Source organism: Notamacropus eugenii, chromosome 3 (assembly GCF_028372415.1).
Source record: "Notamacropus eugenii isolate mMacEug1 chromosome 3, mMacEug1.pri_v2, whole genome shotgun sequence".
Lineage (NCBI taxonomy): Eukaryota > Metazoa > Chordata > Mammalia > Diprotodontia > Macropodidae > Notamacropus > Notamacropus eugenii.
In genome coordinates, this window is record NC_092874.1 from 5,191,893 (window position 1) to 5,215,604 (window position 23,712).

At 45.0% G+C, this 23,712-nt stretch overlaps 1 protein-coding gene across 1 annotated transcript in view; it reads right to left on the reverse strand.

The window, feature by feature from the left end:
* The window catches only part of THSD7A (thrombospondin type 1 domain containing 7A), a 357,822-nt gene that overhangs the window by 52,271 nt on the left and 281,839 nt on the right, over window positions 1-23,712 (reverse strand). Inside the window, exons 10-11 of the mRNA XM_072650795.1 lie at window positions 16,257-16,389; window positions 14,421-14,524 (exon numbers count right to left, since the gene is read on the reverse strand). Of these exons, the coding sequence (XP_072506896.1) occupies window positions 14,421-14,524; window positions 16,257-16,389 (237 nt within the window). The remainder of the gene's footprint in view (window positions 1-14,420; window positions 14,525-16,256; window positions 16,390-23,712) is intronic.

Below are 23,712 nucleotides of genomic sequence, written 5' to 3' on the forward strand. Positions count from 1 at the left end.
GATGGGAGAGATGATATAGAGGTAAAATTGATCAGGTCTGGCAACTGATTAGACATGGGAGGGTGAGGGAGAGGAAAGACTCAAGGATGACCAGAGGAACTGGTTGTGGTTAGGGTTCAGTAAATAAATTAATCTGCCTTGGGTTCTATAGTCTCCTAAATAAATATTCTTTCAACTCATGCCCAATGGCACTGATACCAGGCAGAAAGCTGGTAAAGAAACAAAACCAATTACATTATGTGGGTTTATATGGCTTAACAAAATCTCTTTCCTGTTTTCTTTATCCCTTTTCTTCATAACCATAAATTTACAGGCTCCAAAATCTGTCAGCAGCTTAAAGAGGTGATGTATCTACGATGTAGCCAGGACAAAAGATGCCCTGGGAAGGTATGTTGTTTCCTGCAGATACATTCCTTCTATTAAGTCCAATTTTTAGATGGTTTGACGTGGAAATGTAAGGAAGGCTTTATCCCCCACAAGCCCATGTATAGTAGTTTGCAATGGTGCTACCACTGATAGATGATAGATGGGAATTGTAGTTTTTCAATTGTTGTTCAGTTGTTTCTAATTCTGCATGACCCCATTTGGGAGTCTTCTCAGCAAAGATACTGGAGTGGTTTGCCATTTCCTTTTCCAGCTCATCTTATAGATAAGTAACTGAGGCAAACAGGACTAAGTGACTTGCCTAGGCTCACACAGTAAGTAAATGTCTGAGGTCAAATTTGAACTCTGGGAGATGAGTCTTTCTAATTCCAGACCCAGCACTCTATCCATGTGCCACTGGTTGGATGGGAATACATAGAAGATGCTTAGTGAGAGATTGTGCACAGTCTCAAAGAGAGAGAACCAGGAAAGGAATTGTGGAGAAATATTCCAGGAGACTGAAAAGGCACCTTGAGATTTAAGTTCCCAAGAAGCAGTGCTCTCCAAAGCGCAGAGGTTTTCATGATTTGGTACAACTGGCAAGATCCAATCAGGTTTCCTTGATCATCTGTCCCTCATCACAAGTAACTCAGGGTCCCCAAATGCTATGGTGGACACTGCCATATTGTCCATCTCACCAGTCTGCTGTAGAAACTACTCTTTCCACATTTCCAAGGAATATTGGAAATGTGGGAAGAGAAGTTTTGGTAGACAGGTCTGGTGGTTGATTTCTGCCGAGGACTATTTAACAACTTAACATTTCACTTTAAGTAAATGTTTTTCTTCATTGCTATGATGTTCTATGATTATTTGTGGTGGATCTGGGGGACTTCAGAGAAGAAAAATGGGGGCTTGAGAACAATAGATCCAAGTGAGTGCTAGGTGATTCTAAGTAACCTCAGGAGTGCTGAAGAATAACTTAATGACCCCAAGTTACCCCAATAATCATCAGCTCTTACTTATACAGTGACCATAAAAAGGCCATGAGAAGATTGGTCATGCATCTCAAATGATTTGGGTTCTTACTGGGAGGAAACCTGATTTTTCAAATGCAGGAAAAGAGTAAGAAATTAACTTCCTCCTGTTAGGGTGAGAACAAATCAGTGCGTGGAAAGGAAGCCATCTGGCCTCCTGACTTTATAAAACTTGAAGTGTGTTTCCCAAACTAGAAAATAAGGCAGTTTCGACCAAACGAGCATTGCAGAAACAATGTGGGCAGCTCAGAAGGTTCTCTATCAGGGAGTACATCTTTAATGGGTAGATTGCAGATATTTACAACTGGAATTTGTGCATTGAATACAATATGTCTGGATCAGGCAACCTGCTTTTCCTCTCATATTTTCAGACTGACCCAGCCATGTAGGAAGGGAAACCAAGTTCATGGTTCCCTTGAAGATATGAAGTCTGATGGAAGGCTACTGAGATGGGAAAGAACCATGAATTTATAAAATGTGAAGACTGTTTCAAGGGAGCAGACATTTAGATCATAGAAGAGAAGGCTCTAGGGTGACATGAAATCTGTTTTCAAGATTGTAAAGAGTTATCATGTGGAAAAGGGATTGGATGGGTTCTGCTTGGTCCCAGAAGGCAGTACTAGCTGCAGAATCTAATTGGGGTTGGATGCCAGGAGAAACTTCCTCACCATCAAAGCTGGTTCAAAATGGAACTAGCTGCTTCAGGAGGTTGGGGGTTACCCTTCCCTGGAAGCCCCTAAACAAAGTCTGGATGGCCACTTGTTGGGTATATGGAGTGAAGATTCCTTTCAGACATAGATGGTCACTGAGGTCCCTTTCAACTCTGAATTCCTGGCGTTCCATTACTGTCTTGATCTTTCTTTGAGTAGCTGGTAATATTCACCTTGTAGAAAACAATGTTGTTCTTTCCCAATTTCCAAAGATCACTTCTGTCAGATATAATAGAGGAACCCAAACCAAAAAGTAGATGATGTATCCTCAAATTGTGAACAGAGCTTTGAAGTTGGATGCAACCAAAATACTGCATAGGTTATTTGTTGTTGTCCATGATAAAGACAGTTCCTGTGACTTAATAGAATAATGCACTGGAGAGACAAAAAACAAGCGTAGCTGGAACCCCCTACAGAATGGTAGCAGCCACAAAGGCCATTTGGACCCCATGACTTGTCAGCATTTCACCTGTTTCTAGCCTAGATCACTGATAACTTATTCATTCCATAATTGTGAGTTATGGCACCCAGGGATGATGATTAAAGAGGATGAAAAAGTCATATGTGGCAAGTGTGGTAGTCTGAAAAACCTCTCGGCATAATTTTTGTTGTGATAATATATCTCTGCACTGATCACCACTCTGCCTCTCCTGCTCTCTGTCAGTCCTTGGCTTTCCCCTTTTCTGAAAGCTTTGCATACTAATACTAGCTAGCATTTATGGAGCTCTTTAAAGCTTGCAAATATTTCATTTTATCCTCACAACAACCTTGGGAAGTAGGTGCTAAAATTATCCCCTTTTTACAGATGAGGAAACTGAGGTAGGAAGAAGGTAAGTAATCTGCTTAGTGTCATATAGCTGTCAAGTATCTCAGGCCATATTTGAACTCAGGTTTTCCTTACTTCAAATCCAGTGCTCCATCCCTTATATCACCTAGCTGCCTCATACCTGGAACTTTCCAAGATAGAAACTTTTAGCTACCTGTCTAATTAGTCTCCCTACCTGTGACCTCAGAAGTGGGAAACCAGTAGGATGCTTGCATCTGGGCAAGCCTCTGCCTCTTCCTTCCCAACCCATGGTCTCCTTCCATGTCCCTGAGCAGCCCTGCTGGTTGGAAAATATCAGGTGTACCTGTACCAAATTAAGAAGAGTGATAAGACCCTGGCATGAAGTTAAGACTAGACTAGGACAGTTGCCTGTAGCTTCTTCACCACCCTCGTCTTCCCTCTGACATGGCCTAATCACCAAAACCAGACCCAGTTTCTCTTGATTGTCAAGTCCTGCCCTTTGGAAATCAGCTGCATTCTTTCTCCCTGTTGACTGTAACCTAGATTAAGGCTTGTCCCTCTAGCCCCTGTTTCCCTCACTGTGAAAAGTATTTCCAGAATTGATACTTTATATAGTAAACCTGCTGTTCCTGCACTGGGGAGTGAAGAGAAGGGGCAAGAAATAAAGAGAAGGTCCAGGACCCCAGTACATAGCATCCCTAGGGTATGGGCAGTTTCATTGTAGTTAAATGCCATGCCAAAGGACATATGGGACTGTCATTATAAACCAACAGAGCAGACACTCAGAATACACATACTGAGGTGATGTTAACAAATCAGTGAGGAAAGTCAGGAGGCCCCAATCATTTAAAGCAGAAACCTCATCAATGGACAGAGCATGAGAACTCCAGACCTCCATCTGAATCCTGACTCTTTCCCTTATCTTCTGTAACTCAGGTAAGTCATCACCTGTTTTGAGGGCTTAGTTTGCTCATTGATAAAATGAGGAGTTTGGACCTGAAAAGTCCTTTCCAGTTTTAATTTATGATCCTACAACTCAGAGTGAAGTGAATGTGGGAAGTGAGTTTTGGGAAGGATTGAAAAAGAGCAAGGTCATAGACTGGTAAAGAAGAAAGAAGGGGCCGTGGCTGGTGAAGGCAAAGGCTTACACAGATTTATATGGTAGCCATGGGAAAATGGCTTTGGGAATAATGGATTATAATTAGTGAGAAGGATGAATCTTGGGAAACAGTCCCACATATTCAAAAAGCACTATTCAAAGTTATAATTATATAAAATGTGGTGAATTTGAATAATGTTACACTTTCAAGAATGCACATTTAGGAAGTCCACGGCTTAAAACGGTTCAATCCATGCCCAAGGCAACAAAAGCCCTCGCACATCTCTAACCAAGATGATCTCCTGCTCAGCGGGAGCAGAACATGGCTCATCCCTGATAAGAGCACTGGAGTCACAGATCAGGCCCTGAAAGCAATGTTTAACCGAACGAGAGATGAGATGAGTGATTTGTTCAGAGGCTCACAAGGGAAGCCACGAGTGAGAAGGGATCAATGAAAACTAAAAAGCCAAAGGAGATTGATTTGAGTGAGTTAGTTATTAAGAGACCTAATTGAGATAGTAAATAAGACCCGGGTGATAAATAAGGTGAGAAGCACCCAGCTGTTGATTGTATGGCTGTGAAACTTAGATGGAGAGCAGAGTTTGTAGCAGGAGCATGAAACACAGCTCCTCATTCCTCTTTGTCACTGACAACTGGGTGGAAGGAAATGGTATCCCATTTGCTTTTCAGATCTTATTCAAAGTAGTTACCGACAAGGTGCAGTTTCCTTGGTACATTCTGGAATAATGAGAAGGCAGTGTTAAGGAACTACTGGGGAAGAGGGACATGGAAGTTCAAGTAGAACCACACTTGGGAGTCAGGAAAGGTAATCACAATGAAATTATGTCAGGAACCTTCATGGGAGCAGGTGTAATAGTCAAAATAACCAAGTTTGCTTAGCCCCATTGGCTCTTTTCTTAGTGAAACTCATAGCCATATGCAATGGATACAAAAAGAGCCCCTTAGGTCAATGTTATTGTGTCTAATCATCCCCTCTCCCTAATTTGAAGACTCAGCAGGCATTCCTGGTACTTAGAAAGGGACAAGAAAAGTCCTTTCAACTCTCATTTTGTCCCCAGCAGCCAATCCTAGGACCCTTGAAACTTCCATAAGCCTCAAGGAATAAATTAACAATATGGGGTGGGGAGACGGGAGGATTATTCCCCCTTTACATTATTTTTGTTAAAATTCCAGAGAATCTGAGCCAAAATGATGTTTCTATGGAAACTCCAGAATCAGAGAAACTCAGAGTTGGAGGGGAATATACATATTTGGTCATGGTGACAAATCCATCAATCCGGTCCTGGGTTTCCAATCCCCAAATCTTCTATCCTGTACTTGGGAAGTTGTTTTTTTTAACCAAAGACTTCGGATTTATCTTAACTCAACCTGTCATGCTGATGACTTGACAGACTTGTTGGAGATCCTGGCTATCATTCCACATCTATTGAACTTAGATTGGCACTCTAGAGAATGTGGGATGGAGAATGGATTTGAAAGGTAGAGATTAAAGCCAGGTCATCTGAGTTTGATTCTTCCCATGCTCTTCTTTCTTCTAGGTTCTGTTGAACTGAGCAAACTTGCTTGGGATGCCCCTACTGTCTCTCCTTTGGGAAGGAGGGCAGAAGCATCTTTGATCTATTTTATCTTTCCCCTTCCTGGTGAGTGAGGGAACAGAAGGTGCTTTAGTAATCTCTTTCTGGTAGACAATGGAGCCATGAGTATGGATAGGTTCAGCCATCTACTTTTCTCCTCTTTGGTAAACTTGGGAACTTTATAATAGACTTGTTTCAAGGTAGACCCAGCTGGACCCAGGACACATAGGACCATCTTCCTTTTAGAAAGTTAAGTGCCTTATGTCTTTAGGGTTATTGCTAAGCATTCTATTATCATTGTATAGGGGTTATTTGGATAAATTTGCAGGTTTGTGGTGAGTTAGGAATTACTCTTATGGTCTATGTGTTTGGTGTCCCTAGAAAAATCTCCGTCTCTCAATTTCTATCTTACAAAATTCTGTCTTCATTTAGTTGAACCAGTCTATCAGGACTTCTTTTGGTCTTTGTCTTAATAGAGCCATTGGGGGGAACCTAGTGTCCCTCAACAGACTGATGGTGTTGTAATGTTGTCAGCAGCTTCTGGTGGAGCAGACTGCATGGAATTTGTTAACTACCTTCTGTTTTTCCAAATTCTTCCTGGAATAACCTGGGGATGTTTCTCTGAAAGTCCATGTACTCCAATACTGATACCGGATAACTGGTGGAGAAAATCAGGCATTGTTATCACCTTCCAATGGTGTTATCATTGAGCCCACCTGTCTCCAATTTGTCTCCAAGGAAAGAATGAGAGGGGCTTTATGGAAATCTAGTTAAATGATACATACAACTTCAAATTGATGCACCCAGCATCTATTAACCACGCAGCTAAGGCAATGAAGCTCTTCTGCCATGACTCACACTGGAGGAAGTCACGCTGCCTTTCTGTTCTTGATGCTCTCTAATAATCTCCTTATAATTTTGAAGGATTTCAAAGGAATTAAATTCAAGCTCACTGGACAAATGTTTACAAATCCCATTATCTTCTGTGTTTTAAAGAACCAGCATACTGTTTGCCTTTCTCTAGCCTTCACAATCTTTTCTTACTTTTGGTTCATTTGTAGAGACTTCCAGTCTTTCAATGCCCCAGGATGCAGTCTGGGTCTGATCAAGAACTCAGCAAGGGTAGCCAGCTACTCTTCTGCCAGTTCCTTGCTTACCTTCCATTCCAGCTCTCTGTTAACTACTTTTTTGTTCTGTCCTCCCAAGCCCAAAGATCATTCTCTTAAATCAATATTGATTTAGTGTCCTGCCCCTTGGGAGGACAGCTCAGCTCCCTGAAAAGATTTGTAGTCAGTCATTTCAAGTTCCTATAACTGACATAAGCCTGCAGAGCAGGATCTACAATGATGATAAATAGCACACACATCTCCCTGCTACAAGTGCACTAAATGCCTGTTCTGTCAACAGCTACCATCAAGGACAAGTCTGCAATTAACCCCTTCTACAGTACCCTGATAGTAGAAATCAGACTGTGATACACAAATGATTTGAAGAGTTGTCCAGATGCTTGAAGAATGAAGCATATTGGGAACAGAATGTGATGCTGTGCCTAGTTTTTCATTTAGCATGGCTTGGCATGGCAATGTCGTTGTGGAAGGACTATATGTCTTGCTGGATGCAAACCACTCTTGGTATGGAAGCTGTGCAGAGAGCAGGTCCTTTCTTGGGGGCATCTTCTGCTTCCTTGTCAATTCCATCACTGTCACCTACTCCAGGCCACAAGTCTGAACTTCTTGGTTTCCTTGTCCTTGTTCTCTGTACTATGTAACCTAGATCCACATTCCTGCAATGTGACTTCCCTTGTACTGCTCTTCTCAGTATTTTCAAAGGCTCCCCATTCATTATTGACTCTGAATTTGAAAGTATTTTATGATCTGGCACCTCCTAGTTTTTGACTCCTCCCTTTGATGAAGCCAAATTGGTTTACTTGCTAACTCCAAAAACACCTTCTGCTTTCCCATTTCTGTATTTTCATTCATCATTCTCTTAACCTCAACTCACTTTCACCATTTCTTTGTCTACCAAAAATTTATCTAGCTTTCAAAACATCCCAGTCAGATGTGAGTCCCAAAAAAAGGTGACTTCTCCCTCTTCTGAGCTCCTTGGCCCTCCCTGTCTAGGGTCTCCCAGAGATTGCTTACTGTTAACAGAAGTAGCTGAGCTCCCTTCAGGGATTCTAAGCTCCCTGAGGAGCAGTTCTACACTTTTACTGCACTTGACAGAGCTAAATAGAGGGCTGTCTAGTGCTGAGGGGCAGTTTGGGTTTGCTCCTGAAGAAGAGGCTTGCCAGTTCTCATTTGGAAGAGCTTCTCTCTCCCTAATGCTCAGACAGGTTCAGAACCATTGTTTTGCTTTGCAGGACTGATTCAAATTATTTCAATAAGCTTATTTAGCATTGACTCTATGCAGAGCTCTATAGGAGGTGATGGTGGAGATACAACATTTAGATGCAGTTCTTGCATTCATACAGTTCTTGCATTCATACATGCATATTCATATTCTTCAAATAAATATACTTTGAAATAAATCCTATATGAGTTGGTGAGGGGTAAATAAAGGACTCTGTGAGGTCTCATGGGGAAAGGTTCTAACCAAGATCAAGGGTTCTGGCATTTGAGCTGGACTTTAAAATGCAGGCATAAATACATTTGGCAAAGGGGAGAGAGAGGGAGGACATTCTGATCATGGAGAACAGTAGGGAGTGCTGGCTTCTGGAGGGATTCCTCCCTATAGTGACCACTGACTCCATGCCTCAACATGATATCCTTTGTACCTCACTTTCACTCACCCATCTCCATTACTCCCTTTTATTTCCCATAAATACTCGAGGGGGCAAAGGTTAGGTCACTTCCATATTTACACTTATGGCTGGACTGTCCTCTGAATCATCTTGCTCCATTTCCAATGAACATTTTCCTCAAGCTAAATCAATGTCACTGTCCAGAACAGCTGACTTAATAGATTTTCATTCTAGAACCTAGAGTATATATTGCCAAAGAAGCAAATGGAAAATTATTAGAAATAATATATGAATAAAAGGGTAGCTATTATTTTTAGAAAAGACTAAGAAAATATTGAGCAATGATTCTGAGTGGTTTTTATTCATAAGTTTCAAAATTTGGCCCAACATCCTCATCAGTTTCCCCCCAGACTGTCTAAGGAGACAACATTAGTTTGGAAAGCACCTTCATGGGGCTCCAAGATGCAGAGGGTGCAGAGCTATCTGCTCTGTATCCCTCTATCTGCTTCCTTGGTGGACTCTTTGGAAGGCCTTTTTTCCATGTGACTATAAATTTCTTACATTCTGTTCTAGTACCACATGGAGGAAAGAAGACAGGAAGTGGCAAGTGGAGAAATTTCTCAAATCTCATAAATTTCTTTCAAATGGAAACAGTAAAAAGTTGAAGTTCTGGTGCATGGGAGAGACAGCCTAGAAGGTGCTCCTGAGTTAAAACCTTCAGGTTAGATCGAGGGGACTGAGAGATTGGGGAGAGGTGTAAAACTTGTGGCATAAGACCTTCTCGCTGTTTAACAGACTGGATGTAGTGGGACCAGAAATGGTTTACAGGGAGGCCAAAATATGGATGGGAAGACCCAATTTCCTGTTTATCCAAAAGAAAATGATGTACAAGTGATCACTGCTTCTGGGGTACAGTGGAACAGCCCCTGTGCTGTGATGAATGATGACATTTATGACCTTAAGCTATCACTGTCCTACTTGCTCTGAATCTTGAAGGCCTTTAAAGCTGATTTCATAATAAGACAACCACAAACAACCCCTTTCCCCTAAACTGGACTCCTATAATCCTATTAACCCAGGCACCCAAATTCAAAATGTAGAAGTCTCTAAATCCTCTACTTCTCTCTCCCTCAAGCCCCCCCAAATCCAATTAGTTACCAAGCACTGTTGAGTTTTCTCCTCACAAGATCTCCCCAAAGTTGGCCCTTCCTTTCCATCTCCACTTTCTGTAGGCCAATCCAGGCCCTCATTAGTTCAGACCTATATTACTGTGACAGCTTCCTACCTGGCCTCTGGGCCACTCTTACAAACCCTCCTTCATATCTCTAGTAAAGCAAACTTCGTAATGCCCAGTTTTCATTGTGTTACTGTTTCTAAAATGTCTCCACTAGATTTCTGGTTAAAGAAAGTACAAAATCATCAGCCCTTCCCTGTTTGGTTCTCCCCTACCTCTCCTTCCTTATCTCACGTAGCTCTCCACTCCAGTCAAAGTGGTTTCCTCAACCTACCTGCCATAGGTCTCTTCCATTCCTTGCTTGTGACTGCCTTCTCTACCCATAACTTCCCTTTTCCATTTACCCCCATTCAAATACAGCACTGCACATTACTGAAAGCCCAGAAGAAGGGCCATCCCTTTGATGCCTTCTCTGATCTTTTCAGACAGCTCTGCCACCTCAGGACTCCTCTGAATGGCTTGTGTTTTTCTTTTGCTGTTTTTAGTTCCCAGCTAGAGGACTAGCCTACCTAAGTAGGGAGAGTCTCCTCCCCATATTGGCCACCAGGGCATGAACTTGTCAAACAAAGGATATCTCAGATATCATCTATCAATATAGGTGTGGTTTTTCTAGGCAAAGGAGAAGGGTCACATCAGTGAAATCATGAAGCAGTAAGCTACACTGGAAAACAGTGAGATTCACCATCAGAGCACTGGAGTTCCAATCTGGGCTCTTCCACTCTCCCATGGGTGCGTTGTTTTTAGGTCGCTTCAGCTGTGTCTGGCTCTTCATGACCCCATTTGGTGTTTTCTTGGCAAAGATACTGGTGTAGTTTGGCATGTCCTTCTCCAGCCTATTTTACAAATGAGGAAACTGAGGCAAACAGGGTGAAGTGACTTGTCCAGGGTCATACAGCTAGTGAATGTCTGCGGTCAGATTTGAACTCAGGTCTTCCTGACTTCTGATCTGGTACTCAATCCACTGTACCATCTAGCTGCCTAAAGGTGTGATCTTGGGCAATCTACTTCTTTCTGGGTCTCAGTTTCTCATCTGTAAAATGATGGGATTGGATCAATAGAACTCAGAGGTCCTTTCTAGATATGTGTCTGTGATCATGGATCCCTTGATGCAAAGAAGGGCTATTATGTATCATTTCATCTCAATGTCTCATCTCTTCAACTGGTCTATGGTGTCACTGAGACCTTCAGTGCCAGACAGAATGATCCCTACATAGCACAGCAGGCACTGAAAAAATGCCAGTGATTGAGTGAGATGAGGACATTTGGGGAGCTTTCTAGGACCTGGAAGTCGTTTCTGGTGTTGTATGAATAACTCTAGGGGGTAGCTGTCATTTATATTATGAAGCACTAAGAAATTAAGGGACTTGGATAGAGTCATGAAGCCAGCGTCTGCAAGAGGCAAAAGTAGAATGTCCATCTTTCTGGCTCTGAGGAATAGCTCTCTAGTCACTAGGACAGGCTGCTTTCCCACAGATACTTTCATTCCAATTTTACTGGTGAAGAAGTTAAGTCCAAGAGGTTAAATGAGTTAAGTGCTGGAACAGAGACTTGAACTTCCATCTGGCCCTGTGAGAGTCCTGGTATTTCCTTGTCAATAGTCGCCTTTGTGTTTCTTTCCTTCATTTTGGACCTGTGATTTCCTTGGGGTTTGGAATTCCCAGTGAATGGACTCCCTCTGCCCATATAGTTTGGGACCTTCCCTTTAGCTTAGTCCTGGAGAATTGCCCAGAGCCCTAGAGGTTAAATAACCACCTCAGGATCATGTATGTCTCAGGACCAGGCTTTGAACCCAGGTCTTCCTGAGGTCAGTTCTTTACCTAAACAGCTACTCTGCCTCTAGAATCCTAAATCTACCAGTTGCTTTAAGAAATTTGCACAAGGTGGCATGATTCAGTCTTGGCACAGAAGTGGCCCAGAACAAAAACAGAGAGGGATGGTAGATCAGGCAAGATGAGTATTGGAGCACCTGGAACTGTCCAGCAGGTTCCACTGCAACAGAATTGACACGGATGCTGACACTCACTACTTTTTGTTTTAGTTTGTACGTAGATTCTCAGAAAATAGGTTTATATGTTAAGCAAAACACAACAGGTGCTTTATGTTGGTGTTAAAGAGGTGTATGTTGTAGACTCTAATGAGGAGGTTATTGGTGATGAAGGCTTCATAGCTCAACGCATGAATGCAGAGCTCACTGCCAGGACTTTCTGCATATCATCTCGATGTATGCTGATTATCCAAGAACAATGTATCAATGAATGGATGCCACTGTTGCTGCTCTTACATGAAGAGACATGTGAGGCTGAGGCCTGGGCTGGTGGGGCCAGAAACACAGAATCTTAGGTACAGGAACAACTCACTGGCCATGTGGTCTAGTCTGTACCTGAAAAAGCCTTCCTCAGTTAACATGGAGGACACGGGGTTACCAAGCTCTCCAGTGAGGAGATGCCAGGGCAGCTCATTCCATTCTTGGGAAGCTCTCAGTGTTAAGAAGTTTTTCCTAATATCAAGCCTCAGTTGGACTCTTTGCCACACACCATTGCTCCTGGTTCTTTCTATGGCCAAATGAAAAAGTGTCATCCAAATGATGAGATGAAATGAAAAAGGGTCTATGGGATGAATCTTCAGATATTGGAAGGCAGTTGGCCTGTCCTTCCTCCAGGCAAAACAGAAACAAAATTCCTTCGACTGATCCTGACATAGCCTGTTCCCTTCTCTCCTCACAAGCCTTTTCTCGCTGCTTCTTGGACATGATCTGACTTGATAATGTCATCATGAAACTCAGTACTGAGTATAATGCTCCAAATGGGATCTCTGCTGGCTTCTTTCTGGGATCTCTGCTGGCTTCTTTCTGGGATCTCCGTTGCTCCTGTGGCAGCCTCCGATGAGAAGAGCAAGACCTCTGAATTCCTCTTTTTGGTTGAGTTCTGAGCATCACATCGATGTCTGCTGATGTTCAACAGAAGATAAACCAAGTTGTATTTGAAAGAGGAACTAGTGGTGACTGAAGAGGGAGTCCTTGGAATGGAGGATGCTGCTTTAGCCGCTTCTTAGGAAGCATTGAGAGAAAAGCAAGAGCCCTGAGGACTTTGCAGCTCACGGAGCCTTGCTGTCCTCCATGCCTGAGCCTGTCCCTGAGGGGGAGCTTGGTGCTGAGGGGGATGGGCTTATTCTTTGGGCCATTAGGCTTCTATTCCATGTCTAGCAGAGGCATACAAAGCAGCTTCTCCATTCTCCATCCATGACATTGCCTCAAAGACTTTGCAGGTGGGCTGGGGTGATGGAGGGCAAGGTATGACCAGAATTGCTCATTTCTGCTTGCTGCCATGTTGGAGCACATAGTAGGTGTTCAGTGCCTACATCTGGGTGCCTGAGGGGACTTGGGGAAACCAGAGTCAACTTTTGATGACTTTGGGCATTGGGACATGAGTGGAGGGGATTCCTTGTCAGGTACTGATGGCAGTGGCCCATAACTAAAGGAGAGGTCATACAACCTGAGCACAGGTGCCCACACCTACTCTTGTGGCCAAAGGGCATTAATGCTGCAAAAGGGTGGTACTGTATAGCATAAGCCAGGAGTTAGCAGGGTGCTAGGACCAGTCCTACCTGCAAACAGCAGTAAAGTCAGTCTAAGTTGGGGGAAGAGAGAACAAACCTTTATTAAGCACCTACCAGGTGGCTGGGTGGCACATTGGGTATAGATAGTGGGCCTGGAGTCAGAAAGACCTGAGTTCAAATCTAGCCTCAGGCACTTACTAGCCATGTGACCCTGGGCAAGTCACTTAACTGTCTTTGTCTTAGTTTCCTCATCTGTAAAATGAGGTGGAGAAGGAAATGACAAACCACTTCAGTATCTTTGAAAAGAAAATCCCAAATGGGGTCACAGAGAGTTGCATATGACTGAAAAAAAACTGAACCACAGCAGTTCTTGTGCTACATGCACATATTATCTCATTTAATGCTTACAACACCCCTGGGAGGTAAGGACTGTGATTATCCAGATTTTACACATGAGGAAACTGAGACACAGAGCAGTTAAGTGACTTGTCCAGGGTCACACAGCTATTACCTGTGTGAAGGTGGATTTGAGCTCAGTTCTTCCAGTCTCCAAGGCCAGAACTCCATCTATTGTACTATTTAGCTGCCTATATAAGGAGTGAACCTGATCCACTGGGAGGCTACTTGACAGGTGTACCAGAGATTTTTGACTTGAAGTCAAGAAGACCTGGGTTCAAAGTCTTACCTTTTATGTACACTGGCTGTATGGCTCTGGACAAGTCACTTCACATGTTCCAGGCAGCTGTGTAAGACTCTGTGTCATAGTGACATTGCCAATCTGCAATGGAGGGAGCTTCCACACCAGAATTTCCCTCCCACCAAAGAAATAATTAGTCTGGATCACCCACATATGTGATGGACTCCAGGCAGGCTCTGATGGCAATTCAGCCCTCAGAGCCAGAACTACCTGTCATGCTCCTCTGACCTGCAACCACTCTCCTAGGAGAGTTAGTGGCAGGCAGTCACCCGGTCAAAGGGTGACCCACAAAGAAATCCAGGAAAGGTGGCTAAGAGTGGCTCTTGACTATGAATTGGAGTGGTAAGACCTAGCAGGGGCATTTGTGAATATGCTGCCCTGAAAACACAAGAACCAAGCTAACCATACTGTCCACAGCTCAAAGGCTGTCCTCCCAAGCAGGGGCTGCAATGCCTACAGAGTGTAAAGGCAGCTACAGGTTTATCCCAGGAGCCTCCATGGATGGAGGCAGCTACTGCCCTCCCACATTTGTACCACTGGGCTCCATCATCCTCTTCCCTCCCTCTCCCCTCCCCATGACTAGCAAGAACAACAGGGGATTCCTACCTCTGGCCTGGAGACCCACTCCGCAGTTCTCATGGGTGCCGGGACTGTCTTGCCTCACTGACCATGGCACCATCTGGCACCGACGCCATTTGTGAGTCTTCCACCTGAAAGAAGTACAGGACTTGATTAAGGGCTTTAGGTGGACATGGAGACATCCGGTCATGCCAGGAGACTTAAGGCTTCCTTAACTCTGCACATGAGCAGGGACAGATCTCTTTTATGTTGGTGTTTTTTTTCTGATTGTAATTTAGGGCTTCAGGATAGTATTAAAAGTAGCAAGAGTAGAGGTAGGAGCCCTGTTACCTAGTAAATGGTCACTTCCTCAGCATATTCTAGTGGGCAGTCCTTTCATATATGGGCTGGGCTATAGGCTGCCTTCGGATGCTCATATTCTGGGATCCTATGGATCCTTGCTACCAGTAGTCAGTCCTAGAATTACTGACTGGAAGGCCCGAGGAAAGAGAAGATTTAGGGTTAGGGTTAGAATGGAAGAGCAAGTGCCTCCACTCTGCTTTTTAAAGTCTGGCTCTGGCTCTGGGAACAACATGGTAGCCTTGGCACAGTGCATAGGGCTGTGCTGCCTTGACAACTGTTTCCAAAGCTCTTAATGTTTTTGAAGTGAGAATTCTCTGATGAATGACCCTGACCCAAAGCTTTGGTAATCTTAGCTGCATTTGCTTGGTACCCAAGAGAGCAGAGCAATGCTGAGCTGAGCCGAGCCAAGCATGGCAGCTGTCTCTCTTGTCCCATTGAGCTAGGCGAGTCATTCTGCTGGTCAGAGTTCCAGTGTCTTGGAGAAGCCAACTTTCTCTTGTGCTCCATTAGGACCCTGAGGGTTTGACTTTTCAGACTTTCGGAAGGACAGGACTTTTGTAGCCTGATTTAATTTTCTGTGATTCTCATATAAGTGAAAGAAGAGGCCTTGTGGGGGGACGGATGAAGCCCCAGCCTTGGGGGCAGCACACCTTAGTTGGCAATCCAGATCTAACACACACTAGCTTTGCCAGCCTGCACAAGTTCATCACACCATTGAGTCTCTGTTTCATCCCTGTAAAATGGCAATGACAGTACATATACAGTGTGGACTTGTGGATAGAGCACTGAACTTGACATTGGGCAGATCTTAGTTTGAATCCAACTCAGACACTTGCTCACTGTTATAGATGTGAGCTCATGCCATATTCCTGACAGGGTGCTGAGGCTCAGAGGAGGGAAAGGGTTGAGAGGCTATGAAGGCCCTAATTCACTGTCAGTTATTAGCTCCTGTTGTTAAGACCTCCTGGGGTTGCTCTGATCTGACATTCCACTGTGCTTTTGCACCATCTAGCTCACCACTTGCAATGGCCTCCCCTCTCATTTCTGTCTCTCAGAATTCTTCTTTCCCTTTAGGGCTTGTTCAGGGGCTCCCTCCTACTTAAGCCCTCTCTGATTGCCCCCAACTAGAAGAGAGCTCTCCCTCCTCAATGTTCCCAGAGTCTTTGGTTTCATAATTCCTTTGTGCCCTGACACCGCAGTCTTCCCCATACCTGTGGGTGCAGGTTAGAGCCCCCAAGACTCCTTGGGTACAGGAACTAGTTAAGGGCTGAGGGTAGTGCTCTGCCCAGAAGAGGCATTTAGCAAACACTCCTTGGCTAGAACTTGGCAGCCTTCCCAAAGTCTGGGACATCTGGGAGTCCAAGGCACTGGGCCATATGCTAATGACATAGTTGGGCTGGGGGTGGGAGGTCTAGCTGTCCAAAGCAAAAAAAAAAAAAAAAAAGAAAGAAAAAACAGTGGCGAGGGGGCCAAGAGAGCTGGGATGGGGGAGAGATACCGACTCTGTGATTCCAGTCTCACCTGAAACTGTGGCACACCTTGGGGGCTGCGCACTCTCGTTCCTCATACATGGCCTCCAGGCAGTCACGGCCTCCATTTGCAGGTAGCTGAATGATTACCCGGTTCCGGGACTGCTTCTTTACCGAGGTGTCCCCTGAAAGAGCCCAAGGTGGTCATGGCTTTAGCCTCCCTATTTAGTCACCAAGCTGACAGCCCAATAATCAGGCCCATGTGAATGTCTTGGACCTCCCCAGGGGAAATCATCAGGATTTCTGTCTTGGGAAAAATGCCTGAATGAGGTTTAAGCAGGGCGCTGCCAGGTGGATCCCTTTGTCGTTTCCAGAAGCCTCTGAACGTATTCCTCCGGAGGGCCTACTGGGACCTGGCCATGTTCCCTCACAGGGAGGGAATGTACCTGTCCTCAGCACAAAGCCTGGAGGCATAAGTAAGTGGGTCTCTGGACAGAGAAGTGGCCTTTCCTCCTGGCCAACCAAGAACTGATCCTGTGATGGGTCTTGTTTGGTTAGGGGTTTGTTAACGATTTGTGTGAGAGAGGGTGAAACGCACAGATAGGTGGACTGAGCTAAGGTGTTAACAGGAGTCAAAGCCTGGGACAGGAACTGAAGGGCCAGATAGTAAATGGGGAGCACCGGGCTCTGATTCCAGCACAGCCAGGAATGAGCCAGATGGCCTCAGACAAGTTGTTTCCTTGTCTGCGCCTCTGTTTCCTCATCTGTAGGTTTAAGGGCAATGCAGATCCCAGCTTTAGATCCAGAAAGTATTTCAGAAGAAAGTACTGATACTAACCCTCATTATACAGATTAGGAAACTGAGTCCCACAGAGAGTAAGTAAAGTGCCCAAGGTCCCAAGGTGGGGCTAGATGGTTTCTAGTCTTTTGGGTCTAGTTAATTCGGATTCTTTGCCTCTGTCTGTCTCTCTCACAATATATACTTGTGTATATACATATATATGCATATATATGTATATGTATGTGTATGTATGTATATATGTGTGTGTGTATATATATGTATATGTATATGATGAGATGGGGTCTGGGCTTATGATGCTAAAGAACTCCTCTCATGGAAACTTCCTTCCACCAATGTAATCAGCAACTTTGGTGTATTTTATAGACTTGGAGTTTTCCTGGGAATGGTAGGAGATTAACTGACTGATCTCCAACCACACAGCCAGTCCCTATCTGAGGTGGAATTTGAAGTCTGGCCCTCTCTCCACTGCCCTGTAATGCCTCTCGAGTTCTCTAGGCACAAGAAGCACTTCCACCCCGGTGCCTCAAGACTGCAGAGAGAAACCCTTATCTAAGTGTCAGTTAAAAGCACAAGGCTCACCCATGGGAGCTTTCAGACCAAGAGTGAGCCCAGCAAAGTCCTGCAGGAAAATGTGGACAAGGAAGGACGCCCCCTCCCAGTCACCAGCTGTCCCCTCTGCCCTCACGCTGAGTTGAATGGTGCATCTCATTAATGCGGCCTCTTCCTCCCCTCAAGGATCCCCATGGTCCTGTCTATCACATGGGACACATAGCCTTCATTCCCCCCACCCCCACACCCTGCTCCATAGCAAGGCTGCAAACCAGGCTTAAATGTGAAATGTTATTTCCTGGTGACTTCCTTAATTTGAAATATGCATGGAGTAAATTATTCTAGTCATTTCCTATTCATGGTAAACAGGCTGCACATCTTAATTTGAGTCATGGTATAAAGATCAGGGCAGGGAGCAGTGAAATGAAACCCTATAGGGGCTCTGCCTGCCACAGATATTTAAGGGCATGTCTTGGAGCTGCATGGATTTTATCATCAATAATTTTATAATTAGAGCAGTGGCACACTGATCTTGGAATCAGGAAGTCCTGAATTCAAATCCATCTTCAAACATTTACCAGCTGTGTGATCATAAGCAATTCACTTAACTTCTGTTTGTCTCAGTTTCTTCAACTGTAAAATAATAGCACCTACCTTCCGGGGATTGGTGAAGATCAAATGAGATAGTATTTGTAAAAGACTCAGCCCGTATGTAGAAGGTACTCTAGAAATGCTATGTGCTTCCTGTCCTCCCATGAAAAAAATCCCTGCCCTGAAGGCCTTCTCTGATGTGGGGGACGCCCCTTTCATAGCTCCTTCTCCACCCAAAGCTCAAAGGCCCCTTACTGAGGAATCTAGATGTCTTTGACTGACTCATTCCTGACTTTGAACTCACAGTGCCCTTAATGCTTGTTGGAGGAAGAGAAAGATGAATTTTAGATTAGTTTAGGATCTCACAGGACTGAGAACTTGAAGGGATCTTACAGAAAACCTGTTACATTTCCTTACACCAGACTGGATCCCAGGAGCAGCAGTGATTTGCCCAAGGTCACTCGGCCAGTTGGGGAGAATGTTAGGATTTTATCCCAGTGCCTCTGACCTCAGATTGAGCCCATTCCCACCATTCCACCCTCGTCCCAGAACTATCCTCTAGTCATCTCATCTATCTATGTCTTGGCTGTTCTCTCACCAAATGTGAGTCTTGGAATGAGGAACATGATAATGTGTTCCTCCAACTACACAGAGTGGTCTCAGGGAAGCAGATCTCAGATGGTCAAGGTCTGATCTGAAGATGGAGCTTCCTGCTGCCCAATGTCTGGGACTGGACCACCTTTGTGAGACACTGACTTGTCCTCGTGGGGCTCACTTCCATCGGTTCTCAGATCGGCCACAGAGCTTGGTGTGTGCAAGGCACGAGAGAATCTCCAATTCTCAGCAGCTACAGAGCACACATTCTGTATGGAAGGAATATAGGTGGAGGGAGCAAGACCTGAATCAAATTCCACTTCACTGTGTACTATCTGCTTGACACTGGGTAAGTTATTTTAGCTCTTTCAGCCTCAGTCTCCTCATTTGTAAAGTGGGGATAATAGCAAGACGCACTGCACAGAGACATTGTGAAATTGTGCATATAATGTACTTTGCAAACCTTAATGGGCTAAGTAAATATTATTGTTATGAATTATGCCAGGAACCTGACACAGGGCATGGTCAGGGTAACAAGTGGCCTTAGGCTTCCCTAGCTCTCCATGTCTCTCTCCCTGTGTCTTGGTCTCTCTTTCACCTCTTCTCTCTTTTCTTTCCCCACCTACTTCCTCTTCTCTCTCTCTCTCTCTCTCTCTCTCTCTCTCTCTCTCTCTCTCTCTCTCTCTCTCTCTCTCTCTCTCTCTCTCCTCTGTCTCTCTCTCTCCCTCTGTCTCTCTCTCTCTCTGTCTCTTTCCCTCTCTCTCTGTCTCTGTCTTCCTCTCCCATTCCCCACCCACAGCAGTCCTGCTCTGGCTGTGGGCAGAGCTCCCTTCTCTTTTTTCTCTGACTTGAGCTGGAAGACCCACCTGGCCTTGAATTAAGAACTTGGATCCACAGGCAGGAGACAGTCCCCTTTTATGCTCCCTGTAGGAAGGCTTTTGTGGCTTTTATTGGTGGGGCAAAAAGGGAGGGAAGCCCAATGCAGGAGCAAACCCTTGATTCTATGGCATGGGGGGCTCCCAATGAGGAAATGCCCCTGGGCAGATCTCCTGCTCTAAACTTCCAAGTCTGGGGGCATAGCTGGGGCTCCCAAGAGGATGAGACTTGCCCAGGGTCCCACAGTTGGGAGGTGTCTGAGGCAAGACCTGAACCTGGATCTTTCTGAAGTGGAGGAAGGTTCTGCTGCCTCTCTGATAAGAAATGGAGCCTGCCTGCCCTTGAACCCTGGTCTTTCCTACTTTCTATATATTCCAGATGATTCTCTTTAGACCAGCCTGGATTTATACAAACCATTTGGTTGGTTTGCGCCAAGCCAGCGAGGGACATCCCTCCACATCAATGCCATTGGTGGAGCTCATTAAACATCTTCTCTCCTTTCTCTAGTAAAGGCCCAGAACTCTGCTCTGAGGCAGGGGTTTGGAGGAGCGGAGCAGACACCTCCACAAACATCCCTCCCATCCCTTTAGAGAAGATTGCAGCGAATCCAGGCTGAACAAAAGGAATGTGGGTCTGAAGCAGGGCGGCAGCTTTTTCTTCTGATGTCAGGTGAAAAGAACTGAGGTGCATGAGGGAGTTCTATCTGCAAAGCATACTTTATTCAAATTCATGGGAAGTACCCTTGGGCATCCTCTGGGACTCCCAGGATGCTTTGCAAACCCTTCCCTGACCAGCATGGAGCCTCCTTTCTGGGGGTTTCTCCAGGCACATCTCGGGGAGACTGGGACACCCTCCTCAGTGCCAGGGCCTGCTCCCAGAAGGAGAAGCTGCTTTCCTCCCTTTGCTGTCCAGCTCCCAAGTGCTGAAAAGGAAGGAGGCCTACTCCTCATTTTAATAGTCCACAACTCCAGACAGCGCTCACCAAATTTAGAATTACCTGCAAAATCTAATTAGAAAGAAACATCTTGTCCCCACATTCATTTTCTGCTACTATCATCTCTCCTAGGACGCCAGCCTTCAGTTAGCATTTTTAATTGTGGGTTGCCCTCAATGCAATTTCCCAGGAATATAAATTATTCACACTCTGTACACAGCAATGAGAAAACTTTCTCTAGGCCAAAACTTCATCTTGCTCCCAAGAAAATGGCAGTTTCTATCAACATGCTCAGATCCCAATCAACCACCCTGCTAGTCTGCAGACACCTGCCTTAAACAACCAGAGGAATGGTCAATGTCTCATAACCAGGCTGCTATTTAGACCTTTTTGGGATCCTCAGCCTCCAGCCCTTGTTGGTCACAGGGTCAAAGATTCAGAGTTCAGAGGGGACTTAAATGTCACCTGGATCAACTCCTCATTTCACCAAGGAGGAGACTGAGGCCCATGGAAAAGGCATGTGCCCAAGGTCAGCCAGGTAGTGTCAGGAAGGGATTCAGACTGGCTGTCCCCATCTCCCCTGAACCAAGCTGCCTGATCCTGCATGTCATCAGGAGAAGGGCTTTCCTCGGAGGTAATTGGGTAGAACCAAGGAGGACATTTCTCATAGATTAGAAATTACTATTGGAAGATTTATTGTCTTGAAGAGCATTGGACCTGGAGCCAGGAAGGCCTGAGTTCAGATCTAGCCTCAGACACTTACCAGCTATGTGATCTTGGGCAGGTCACTGAAACACTATTTATCCCTGTTTTCTCATCTGCGAAATGTAGATAATAAAATCACCCGGGGTGTTTTTGAGGATCCAGTGAGATCATATTTGTTAAAAACAAAAACAAAACAAACCTCAGTACAGGGCCTAGCCCATAACAGGTGCTCTGTGGAGGTTCATTCCCCCATCTTATTGTTAGATAGAAATACTGTCTGTACAGAGATCTTAAATGCTCTATAAATGGCAGCTGTCGTTGCTACTTGCAGAGTCTTAGAATTTCCTAGCTGGAGGGAACCCTAGAAGTCTTTTTGCTCCAAATTCCTCATTTCATAGTTGAGTAAACTGAGGCCCAGACAAGGAAGGTGACCTGTCCTGGGTCACACAGAGAGTGACTGGTGGAGCTGGGGTTGAGAGCCAGGCCTCCTCGCCAGCATCACTTCCACCTGGCAGTTCTCAGTCCTTAGGGGTGTGTGTGTGTGTGTGTGTATGTGTGCGCGTGTGTGTGCACGTGTGTGTATGTGTGTGAGAATGTGTGTGTATATATGTGCATGTGTGTGTGTATGTATGTGTGTGTAGGTGTGTGTGTATGTGTGTATGTATGTGTGTGTGTGTGTGTGTGTGAGTGTGTGTGTGTGTGTGTGAGTGTGTGTGTATGAATTCTTGATCTATTCTTTCTGCTTTGGGCTTTGGTGCTCAGTGTAATTTTGTTTACCTCCTCCCCTCCCTCAATTAAACTGAAATTATTATCAAACAGCTTCCTATGAGTGGCCTTTATTAAGCACCAAGGATCAGATGACATTTGCAGGCATGTGTACCTCATGTACCAAGCTCAGCCTTTGTAATAATAATTGACAGTGACTACTCACCAATTACCAGGGTCATTAAAACACAGCTCATTACCAGCTCAGCTAAAAGGAAGGAATATTGAGAAGGTCTGAAGAGGGAAAAAAGGCCAAGATGAAATGTCTGGAAAAGAGGCTGAACATGTGCTCTCACATTGTACCCCTGTCCTTTGCAAATTCTTCTCATCCCTCCTTGCACCCTGGAGCTACTCTGGGTTCTGGGAGGCCCTGCTGCTCACTCAATGTTCTGGGAGCTGTCACCAAGTTGTCAAGGGGCTGAGGCTGTGCCCAGGGATGGACTCTGTCCACCGTCCGAGGACCAGACTCATTTGAGGCGGACTTAGGCTCATAATCAGATGCTGTTTCTAGGGAGTGAAATGATTTTTTGGTCCCAGTAATTCACAAAGAGCATCTTCCAAGGGGGGAGGGGGCTGCAATTTGACCCAAGGAAGAGAAGATACCCACTGGGGAAATCGTGGGACTCCTGAAATGATCATATATGTACACAAAGAATGGCCACTTGTCAATTGTTTGAAGAGCCCCATGCGAGTGTGGAAACATATATTGGGACTTTGGGGGAGAAGTGATCAGTTCTGCTATTTTAAGTTTTCATTTGTCCTTCAAAACTAAAAAAAAAAAAAAGTTCCCAAAAGAGAATTTCCTGGGCAAAACTTATGTGGACCAAATCACCAATATTCATCATATCACGTATTTCCTAATAGCTACAAAAGCCTTTGAATACATTTGAAGATTATTCCGTTTCTGTGACTGGGAGCTCTAGCCTGAGGTTGGCAGATCCTGAGATGAGCTGAGCTCCTGGGGAAGGAGAAGGGAGTGTCCTCTTTTGCAGCAAACAGATGCTTTTGGGGAGGGGCTAACAGAGGGACTGAAGCCAAGCCCACCTTCCCTGTCAAACCCTCAAAGAATCACGCCCGGGTGGGACAGGACCTCAGAAATAATCCAGGCCAGCCCTTTGATTTTACAAAAGAGGAAGCTAAGGCCTATGACTACAGAGGACGATGGCTGATTCAACTCTTACTGTGCATCAAACAGAACCCACGTTTCAGACGTTCAGAGAAAATTAAATAACGGGACCTAGAAGAACAACTTTGTCCAGGGTCACACAGGCACTAGAACCAGCTCCTCCGAATCCAAAGGCAGTGAGTGGTCATTCTCTGGGTCCAGCTGCTCTCCCTTTGACCATCTCCATAGAGCCACGCTCCTTTGGAAGGACCCAGTCTGTGTTGCTGTGCCCCAAAGCTTTGGCTTCCCTGCCAGTTGCCAGTGCAGTTTTGAGAACCCTGATCTCTCAGGGACAAGGGCTTTTCAGTAACTGGGTTGGATCTACCCTCCACTAGGCATCTGGATACATTGGCCTATAGCTCTGACCAGCTGTTTGGGCTAGGAGTTGGTGATGTGATTTGGAAGCCTCCTGCAAGTACACAGGATGATTGAAGTCATGGGAATGGATGGCAATACCAAGAAAGATTGGGGGAAAGAAGAAAAGATGACCATGGCAACTCTGGGGGATACCTACATCTCAGGGAGAG